General features: G+C 41.2%; 1 protein-coding gene across 2 annotated transcripts; it reads left to right on the forward strand.

Moving 5' to 3' along the window:
* The first annotated feature begins 1,161 nt into the window (after positions 1-1,161).
* Rbm12b (RNA binding motif protein 12B) lies at positions 1,162-7,686 on the forward strand. Of its 2 annotated transcripts, XM_041657850.1 has the most exons (3): positions 1,162-1,278; positions 4,045-4,094; positions 4,612-7,686. In XM_041657850.1, the coding sequence occupies exon 3, from the start codon at positions 4,640-4,642 to the stop codon at positions 7,112-7,114; it is 2,475 nt and encodes an 824-aa protein (XP_041513784.1). In that variant the 5' UTR covers positions 1,162-1,278; positions 4,045-4,094; positions 4,612-4,639; the 3' UTR covers positions 7,115-7,686. The 2 variants fall into 2 exon arrangements, with proteins under 2 accessions (XP_041513784.1, XP_041513783.1); XM_041657849.1 differs by having other exon boundaries at positions 4,045-7,686.
* Positions 7,687-10,541: the final 2,855 nt, after the last annotated feature.

The following is a 10,541-nucleotide window of genomic DNA, read 5'->3' on the forward strand; positions in this document are numbered from 1 at the left end:
CCCATGATGTATGCCCACCTCCTTGCCTTGGTAAGCTTCTGAACCTGTGATATACGGTTGGCCTTTTGCCTAGGGAAAATGTGTCTTCCCAGGTATCTTGATGACTTCCCTTCCACTTGATGCAATCTTGCACTTATCTACCCCACAGTCAGCCTTGAGCCGCCACTCTTCTGTCCAGGTGCTGAGGGTCGATTATCTCTGAAACATTTTCCGAGGAGCTACACTGGCAGGACCCCTGAGGGTGGGAGACAGATACGCCGCGAGGTGAGAGTTTGGGTATAGAGTTTATTTAGTGTGTATTGGAAACGATATAAGAGTAAGGGATTATGGAGGGGGTGGGAGAAGGGGAGAGAGACCAGGGGTGACAGAGAAAGAGGAAAGAGAGAGGGGAGGAAGAAGAAAGAAGGGGGTAAGAGAAGAAGGGAGAGAGGCCCTAGTTACCTCTTAAGAAGGTGGGGGGAGAGGGAGAGAGAATGCAGAGAGGGCAGAGATCAGCTTGGTACCCAGGTGACAGGGAAGGTTAGCACAAGGATAACAATCTCCACAGCTGTTTTCTATCAAGACTATCCCTTCCCCATAAAAGGGACCTCAGAAGCCAGTGCGGGGCGGCTCTCTGAAAGCTCTAGGAGAGGCGGCTAGCAGGCCAGTTCTAAATACAGCTTGCTTTAATCAGACCTTCGCAGAACTGGTTTTTTCCTCAGGTCTAACAGAAACCACAGCCATGAAGGAAGAAATCTCCGGCTTCCCTCCTTCGCATCTTTTCCCTTAACTTGAAAAGAAAAAAAAGAAAGACAGACAGACAGAAGAAACCCGTTCGTGTATTTCTGCAGTCGTCTCCTCAGATGGGAATTTGGCGGGCGCAGCTCCTGGTCCCCAGATTGGCCAGGCGCAGGGCATGAGCAGAGAAGCCCCACACACCCAGGTTACTACTGCAAGCGGCGCGGGGCGTGTGCGCATGCGCCACCCGGAGCCTGGGTTGTGGGTGCTGCCCGGAGAGCGCATGGGCAAACTGTCCGTCGGTTTGTCCCGACGGGAGGGCAGCGTGGGCGCCATCTTCCTGGGGGCTGCCGGGGGGGCTCGGCCGGCTGGGCGTGTGGCGGGCGCTCAGACTGGTCCCGGGGCGCAAGGCGGGGAGGGTGTGAATCGAAGGCCGGGCAGGCGGGGCCGGGGCGTGCGCGGCCTGTGCGGTTAGAGCCCCGCGCGCTCTCTGACTCCGACGCCCTCCGTCCGCCTCCCCGAGCGGGGTCCCGACGTCGAAGATCTCGGAGCCTCGCCTAGGTATTGCTTTTCTCGGCCGCGTCCGCGTGGGTAGCGGCGCGGGAGAGCTCGGCAGGCCGGTGTCCCCGGGCTGGAGGGGGGCAGAGCGGTGCAGTGAGGTTGGAAGCCGGTCCCCTTGGGCGAGCTGGGGTGGAGCGTTTGCGCTCGGGACAGCGGTCCCGGTTAATCTGACAGCCAATTCGGGCGCGGACTCTGGCGACAGCCTCGGATCCGACCTAGCAAGTTGGCCTGGCGGTAAAAGAAGGAAACTCTGATCTTCGGGAGCGTGGACAAAGGCGTCGGGCTGAGGAATCGATGCCTTCGAAGGATTCCCCATTGATGATTGATGGCGTGAGAAGTCGGTGCTCTGTGGATTCGACTTAACAGTTCCTGACCCGGGACTGTGACTCAATGTGGTCATGCATTTTTTTTTTTAATTTTAGTCACCTGCATTATAAAAGGCAGATTATATCAGAGACTATTTGTGGACTGGGGTAGATGGTCTGCAGGAAAATTCAAATTTACAATTTTAACGTTCTTCATATCTGGCCACTAAGACATAGTTGGAGGCATATAGAAAACTGCCTCCATTATCATGTCTGGAAAATGCCTTTATTTGATAGTTAAAATCAAGTGGATTAGAAATTAGGGCTCTTAAGTTCAGTGTCCCGTTTTTCTCCGACTCTTAATTAAAAGATACACACTTGCGGTCATTTAATTAAGACGGTGATATAAACGGAAGGATGACGTGGTTAAATTAGCCAGCTTGTTTAAAATGTGTTTATCATTAAATGAATTTTTAGGGATTGGCTTCCTGACATCAACACAGTCACTAATCACTTTGGCATTCATATCTGAACCGGGGTTAGTGTGTGTTTTGATTTTTGCGCAGTGGCATTCGAAACCAGAACAGGATAATTTGTGTTTCGACTTTAGTGCAGTCTGTTGTGCCAGTAGACTGTGGAGATCCTGAGGAAATAGTGTATTGTGAGAAGTACTTTGAGTCTCCTAGAGATAGTCTGATGTTACTGTCCTTGGACAGATAATGACATTGACCTGCTGTGGCAAGGGCAAAGAAGTCTAAACATTAACTTTTACTTGGCACATTAGCACAAACTAGGTCTCTTGGATTGGAATGCAATGGCCTCGTGCCTGTGAAGCTGCCTTTAGTTAAGACACTTAGGTAAGGTGGTTTTAAGCTAGGATGTGTTGTGAGAGGCATTTTTAATTTGGCGGGTACTTATTGCCTTGAAATGTCTTCGAATTCATGTACTTGTAGTTGAATTTATGTCCTCGGATTCCATCCCTCTTGAATTTAAAAAGTTTAAGGACAGAGAAAGTGGTGCTTACCATTTGCTCCCCAAAATATTTAAAGACTTAAAACGTAGCCAAGTCAGTTGACATAGGCCTCTTGGAATTTGAATGTGGACAGGTGTTTCAAGGAGCGTTTTTATAGTTTTTGTTGAAATGTTGGGTGTAAATATTAATTTGTTGAAATCAGGCTTACACTTTTGTTTGTACTGCAAAGATTTTAATAGTAAATCTCAATTTTAAAATGTAGTGTGTGCCATTATTTTTATTAACTTCTAGTTTAAGAAGTTTAATCTATAAGCCAGCTCCCCCTTTAAAGACAATCTTTCAAACTTGAAGGAATATATTTATGTACAGAGGTACTTAAGTTTAAGGGAACAAAACTTTATTTGCACATTAATATTAATTATGATTAATGTGGCACATTTGAAAAGTTATTTGGGAAAAAATGGGTGTCTGTAAAAGTGCTACACACTAGTATCCTTAAATAATACTAAGTTGAATTTTTTTTCAGTAATGAATGTTGGCAATCCCAAGATTCCAAATTGGTCTTTATTCTTGTTTACTTTTCTATATTATTATTAAGGTTTCTGTAATGTAAGTGTGTAGGGTAGTTTTTTGAAGTGGTTATTGGCATAATAAAATTTCAAAGTTGATATAGTTTTTGTTTTTTGTTTTCTTCGTGTCTGTGCTTGAGATGAGTTTTAACAGTCTACTGTTGTAAGCATATCGGAGAAGTGACATTGATTTTTTTTACATTTAGGGATGCTATCATGTTTGCCTTAATTACATTGTAATAATGCTTGTTTCTGTATTTGTGATATGTGGAATTTGTATCCAAATGGTAGCCATTGACTTGGCTTTCTTGCATAATTGCCAGTTTCTGAGCTTTGATATTTTTTATCCAGTATATCATTTTGAATTGTTGCTTTGTCTGACTTAGTAGTGTGTCTTGGAAGGGTGGAGAATGGCAAGGGAGTTGGACATAAGTCTGAACTACATGCTTGGGTCATCATTAGGTAAAATGATGGAAGGTCTTTAAAAATAAATGATTTTCAAGTCGATGTTTTACCTATAAAACAGATTTTTTTCTACAACTTCTATATCAGCATGTGATAAACCCAGAGTTTACTTAATGATGGAATTCAGTGAGTTTTGTTATATTTTATACACTCATGTAACCATTACTACACTCAAAATATCTATTCATACATTTTCATGCAAATTCCAATCATGTAGTATAATTTTCAGCATACATTTTTAGTTTTTAATACTTCCCAGCTGTCTGCTCTGGTTTTATACTTCTTTTTTGAAGAAGTATAATCAAGTTCCCTTTTTGGACAAATCATTTTGTAATGCCCACAATTTTCATGATTTATAGTGTTTCACTCTACTAGGTAATTCTGAAATGGATATCAGGCATTGAGATCAATTACAGAGTTCAAAGATTAATTATATTTCATTTTCTTTCCACAGTTAAGTTGCTTTTACAGAATTAACAGGTCTCCAAGAAATAAAAGGAAAAGGTAAGACTTCAGAGCTTACGGCTTTGCACAGAACCGTGACAGCATCAGATAGATCAGTGTGTCTTTGTACCTTGTTTCTCTTTCCGTAGCTGCTGAGTATCCTGAGCAGAAACGAACATTGACCATAGCTGGCTTTTCTGAATATGTAAACTTTATTATGGTTACTTACGGGCCAGGAGGAGGCATGTTTCTAAAGAGTCTGAAAGTAGTTTGATTTTGTTGTAAAACAGCATTTGGCAGACTTACAAGGGAAAAGTTGGTACTTTTGATGTTCCTATTGAATAGGATAGGTGACGTGAAGTGTTACTTTAAGGCAGTTGGTTTATCTGTATGTCTAGACAGGAGAAAGCGTATTTGTTTTCTTTAAGAATTAGCTAAGATCAGTTTTTTGCAAACTAGTATCTTGCTTCCACTTACTAATGCTGAAGGAAGCAGGAACCAGGTAATTATTAAGCTAGTTTGCGCTAAGGTGCTGCAAAAGTAAGTCTTGCTATTATGTGTACCTTTCTGTCTGCAGGTCATTATTGCTGTGGTTTGAGCCCAGCATGGCTGTAGTCATCCGTTTACTGGGGCTCCCCTTTATTGCGGGGCCTGTGGATATCCGTCACTTCTTCAAGGGATTGGCTATTCCTGATGGAGGAGTGCATATAATTGGAGGGAAAGTTGGGGAGGCTTTTATTATTTTTGCAACAGATGAAGATGCGAGACGTGCCATAAGCCGTTCAGGAGGGTTTATCAAGGATTCACCTGTAGAGCTTTTTCTCAGTAGCAAGGCAGAGATGCAGAAGACCATAGAAATGAAGAGAAGTGTTCGTGGAGGACGAGGGCGACTGGGATTGGGGGCATCAGGGGTCAGCAACCTGTGTCATTTTATTGATGCTGTGAAGAAAGAGGAGAGTCATTCTGGATATGGCTCTTCAGTTAACCAAGATGCTGGGTTTCACTCTAACGGTGCAGGACTTGATGTAAGGCCAAGAAAGACCAGGCCATTGAAGGCTGAGAACCCGTACTTGTTTCTACGAGGTTTGCCTTACTTAGTAAATGAAGATGATGTCCGTGTCTTTTTCTCTGGTTTGTGTGTGGATGGAGTAATTTTCTTAAAACATCACGATGGCCGAAATAATGGTGATGCTGTAGTGAAGTTTGCTTCATGTATTGATGCCTCAGAAGGTCTTAAATGCCATAGGAGTTTCATGGGTTCAAGATTTATAGAAGTAATGCAGGGCTCGGAACAACAGTGGATTGAATTTGGAGGCAGTGCGACTAAGGGTGGTGACATTCCTTGTCTGCGATCTGAAGAACATTCTCCTTCAAGAGGTATGAACGACAGACATTGCCGAAAGCCATCTCATTCAGAATCTCCTAGAAGAACACGTTCTCGCTCTCCTCTTGGATTTTATCTTCACTTAAAAAATCTGTCCTTAAGTATTGACAAGAGAGATCTAAGGAATTTCTTTAAAGACACTGACCTGACTAATAAGCAGATTAAATTTTTATATAAAGATGAACGAAGAACACGGTTTGCCTTTGTGATGTTTAAGAACCTGAAAGACTATAATACTGCCTTGAGTCTGCATAAGACTGTGTTACAATATCGTCCAGTTTTTATTGACCCAATTTCTAGAAAGCAAATGATGAAATTCATTGAATGCTATGAAAAGAAGAGACCAGGGTCACAGAAAGACTTTGAAGACGGCTACTCTGGTCAGAAACTGTACATATATATAAGAAATTTTCCATTTGATGTCACGAAGGGCGAGGTGCAGAAGTTCTTTGCAGACTTCCCCCTTGTTGAGGATGATATTTATTTGCTTTATGATGACAAGGGAGCTGGTTTGGGGGAAGCACTGGTGAGATTTAAATCAGAAGAACAGGCCATGAAAGCTGAACGTTTAAACCGAAGAAAATTCTTAGGGACAGAGGTGCTGTTAAGACTTATATCTGAGGTACAGATGCAGGAGTTTGGTGTCAATTTTTCCTTTATGTGCAGTGAGAAAACACAAGCCCGTTCCCAGTCACACAACAGAGATGACCGTTCCCATCTGTTTGCCCTAAATGACTCACCAGTATGCTCACTTGGCTGGTCCGAAAGGGTTGATTATCAGCTGGAAGACTTAAGGCATCCCCACAGGTATTTCCAGCAATCTGACAGGCACCCTCCAGAAGACTTCCTGCACTCTCCTGAGGACTTCCGGCACTCCCCGGAAGACTATAGACACTCCCGGGAGGAACACATGAGGCGCTCTAGGGAGGAAGACTGGAGACGGCCTCTGGAGGACTGGAGATGGTCGTCGGAAGATGATTTCAGGCACTCTTATGAAAAAGACTTTAGGCAGCTGCCAGAGGAGGACTTCATACGGCCACCTCAGGAGCACTTCAGGAGGCCATCCCAGGAGCACTTCCGACGGCCACCCCAAGAACATTTCAGGCTTTCCCGAGAGGAGTATTTCAGGCATGTGGCAGATGAAGGCTTTAGACACCCTTCTGATGAGGACTTCAGGACCTCCCAAGAAGAAGATTTGAGATGTCCCACTGATGAGGACTTCAGGCAGCTCTCTGGGGAAGACCTCAGGGATGTACCAGAGGAGGACCCTAGATTTCCTGATAGTTTTAGACCTCCTGGTGAGGATTTTTGGACCTCACCTGATTTCAGGGGTCATCGTCCTTTTATGAACTTTGGTCACCTAGACGGTGGCAAATTTGATTTTGGAAAGCATAATATGGGATGTTTTCCTGAGGGAAGATTTATGCCTGATCTAAAATTAAATTGTGGTTCAGGTAGAATAACTCCTGTTAAGATCACGAATCTTCCATTTAAAGCTAATGCTAATGAAATTTTAGACTTTTTCCATGGTTATAAAGTCATACCTGATTCAGTTTCAATACAGTATAACGAGCAAGGGTTACCTATAGGAGAAGCCATTGTTGCTCTGATTAATTATAATGAAGCTGTAGCTGCTGTTAAAGAACTGAATGGTAGACCAGTCGGTCCCCGGAAAGCTAAGCTCATTTTGCTATAGAGAGCCTCTCATCTCAGTTCGTAGTTTTCTTCCACAGTATTGATACAGTAAAAATACAGCCTTTTAAAAAGTTTATTTTTAATTACATAATTAACTATTTTAGTTTTAACCTGTGACTAGAGAAAATGTGTTATGTAAATCTGGTTTTCCTTTGCTTACAAATGGGCATTCTTCTCCATAATTTAAAATTACATATGCTCTCTTTTTCTTTGCTAGGGCAGAGAAAACAAATTTCCTGAATTCATTAGTTTCATTGATGTTATGGATAAACCCCAGTCTTGTGAAATGTGGGGTTATGTTTGGGGAAGGTAAATTTATCTTTAATTTTGTTTTCACCATTTTTTACTCAGACTGTCTAAGGAAATGACGGATGACTGGTTGTTCAGGTTGGCACTTTCATTGCTACCAGCTGCAGAACTCCCTTTTGTGTGAGATATTGTGTTAAAGTCTCCTCTTAACTCTAAATAGTTCAGAAAATGAACATACTGTGAACTTGAAATTTACTTATATGAAAGGCTTAGGAAATTCTCAAAATTTGTGTTCATAACTTTGAAAAGTTTTATAAAAATAAAATTGCAACTGAAATACTTATTAACTTGTATTTGTATAACAAAAGCAAAGACAGAATTGCGTCTGGGTATTATAAAAAATTTTCAACAGTTGTCTTAAAATTATATGGTAAACGGGACCAAATAATCTATAATACACACAGGTCTATAGTTTCTCCAATATTATTTTATCTTAAGCACTGGAGGCCTAGGGCTTATCCTAACTAAACTGCTAAGATTAACACAAAATGTTCAGAAGTCAGTAAAATAATTTGTTTAGGGCTAGAGGGGAACTCTCAGGCTGGCAAGATATGGCAAATGAATCTAGTTTTTCCAGGCAATCTACTGGTGACTCATTAGGTTTCCTTTTTAGATTCAAAATTTTGTATTCGTTCAGACTCACTAAATATAAGATGTCTGGGTGTGAATTTTGACTTTGATACTCAAATGTTTATATTTTGCTTATACTCAACTAGATTTTCCTTACCTTAAATAGAAGTAGCTGACAATGGACACATAATTTATTAGGCAGTAAATGCTTTATATGTATGGTTTCTATTATCTTTTTAATGTTATTCTTCACAAATAAGAAATGAAGTTTAGAGAGGTTAAGCCAGTTGCCTGAAGTTAACACGAAGTCAAGGAACCGATCTTAACCCCGTAAGGAGATTTCTGATCATACCATGTCCACAAATATCTTCCTGTGTCACTCGGTTACGTGGTATTTCTACTTTAGTAAGATCATGATAAAAAAGTATTTTCAGTTGTAAATTCTATTTCCTTTCTTTGATTTATTTTTAAAGTTACATTTAAAGTATGACACTTAAACATTGTTAGCGAAATTAAAGAGAAAAATGACTTAAGAATTTAGTTTCTCTTGGAATATATATATATATATTTCCAAGTCAAAGTTCATTTTTTATAATTCATGATTTTTATAGTTTAATATGAAACAAAGTTTTACCTACTTCCTTCATCCAGACATTTCCCACAGAGTAATTGTGAATAAATCTTTTTTTTAAATATGGTGTATTATTTAGCTACTACAGAAGTAGAATACTTTAAGTATTTTGAATTAACATTTGGTGATATAAAGAAATCTAAGAGAAGCCTGCCTAAGTTTTTGTTTTTAATAGTTAATAATTAAATAGAATTGATAAATTATGTTAAAAAAGCACATTCTGAGTCCTAAAACTTGAAAACCTAAGCCAAGCACAGTGATTACATAGCTGGTTTATTTGATGAGATCTGCCAGACTGTAAATACACTTTCTAGATGAGTACATGGAGATACAACTAAGATAAAGCTTCTTAACAGCATCCTCAGCTGCCTGGTAGATGAACAAACACTTCTGGGACTGTTTTTCATATCTTGTAGGAGTAAGTTTCCTCTCTAGACATGTTTTACTATTTTTATATACATTCTGAACAGAAAAAAGTATGACTTGAATGCAAAAAAACACTGGCTATCATTACTACTAAGCCTTGCCACTGAATCTTAATTTTCACTAGAGATGCCAAATTATGGGCTATTTAACACGTTTAGCTTTTGTTGTCAGGGCCTCATCATGCATGCTAGGCTAGTGCTAACTCCCAGCCCAGTTTCCGCATTCTTAAGTGTACTTAGATCCTAAGTACATGGCTGATTTTGCCTCGTTGCCCACAAAAAGTAAAATTTGGTCTAATATTCCTTTTGTTTTTATATACATGTTTGTTTATAATTTTTTGTTGTTGTGTTTTTGAGACGGGGTTTCTTTGTGTAACAGCCCTGACTATTCTGGGACTCACTCTGTAGATCAGGCTGGCCTTGAATTCACAGAGATTCACCTGTCTCTGCCTCCTGAGTGCTGGGATTAAAGGTGTGCACTGATGGAGAAAGGTCATTGGTTAAATAAAAAGAAACTGCTTGGCCCTCATTGGTTAGAAGATAGGTGGGAGGAGTAAACAGAACAGAACGCTGGGAGGAAGAGGAAGTGAGCTCAGACACCACAGCTCTCCTCTCGGGAGCAGATGCCTCAGAGAGATGCCATGCTCTGCTCTCCCGGGCAGACGCACGTGATGAAGCAAGCCGCCAGGTTAGACATGCTGAACCTTTCCCGGTAAGACCGGTGCTCACAGATTATTAGAGATGGGTTGATCGGGATGTGAGAATTAGCCTGTAAGGGCTAGAGCTAAAGGGCCAAGCAGTGTTTAAATGAATACAGTTGTGTGTTGTTATTTCGGAGCATAAGCTAGCCGAGCGGGGTGCTGGGGATGCAGCCCCGCCACACTCATATTACTACAGTGCACCACTACCACCTCCTCCTCACCTTTTTTTTTTTTTTTTTTTTTTTGGTCTCATGTAGCCCATGCTGGTCCTGAACTCAGCGGAAGCCAAGGATGACCGTGAACAGCTGATCCTCCTGCCACTGCCTTCTAAATAGCTGGCTAACAGGCTTGCGCCCCGCATGTGTGGGGGCAGTTTCTGAAAGCACAGCTGTCAAAGCACACCTGTTTCTGTGTTAGGTGCTGACTTGGCAGATGGGGCAGGTGCTGCCTGAGAGAAGTCCCTATCTACTGAGCAGCACAGGAATACCATAGCTGTTTCCCCTCTCCGCTCTAACATCAGATCTGAATACTGACCAAGAATATAAAAACCAAGTAACAATCTAGAGCTTTAAAAGTACTCTGAGAAAAAGTACCAAAGCAATCTTATAAGTATTCTCAGGAAGAAACACTTCAAATTTTTCTGTTTTGAATAATTGCTTTGAGATTCATAAAATCATAATTGTTTACCCAAAGAAAAAGAAATGTCAGATGTAAGGAAAATCTGGATTTAGGAATAAAGTGTCTGCATGTTTCCTGACTACGGTGGCCTAGGCAGAGCGCGCTCAGAGGTTT

Source organism: Microtus oregoni, unplaced genomic scaffold (genome assembly GCF_018167655.1).
Source record: "Microtus oregoni isolate MIOR12 unplaced genomic scaffold, Mior012 000008F_ref0000371, whole genome shotgun sequence".
Classification (NCBI taxonomy): Eukaryota; Metazoa; Chordata; class Mammalia; order Rodentia; family Cricetidae; genus Microtus; species Microtus oregoni.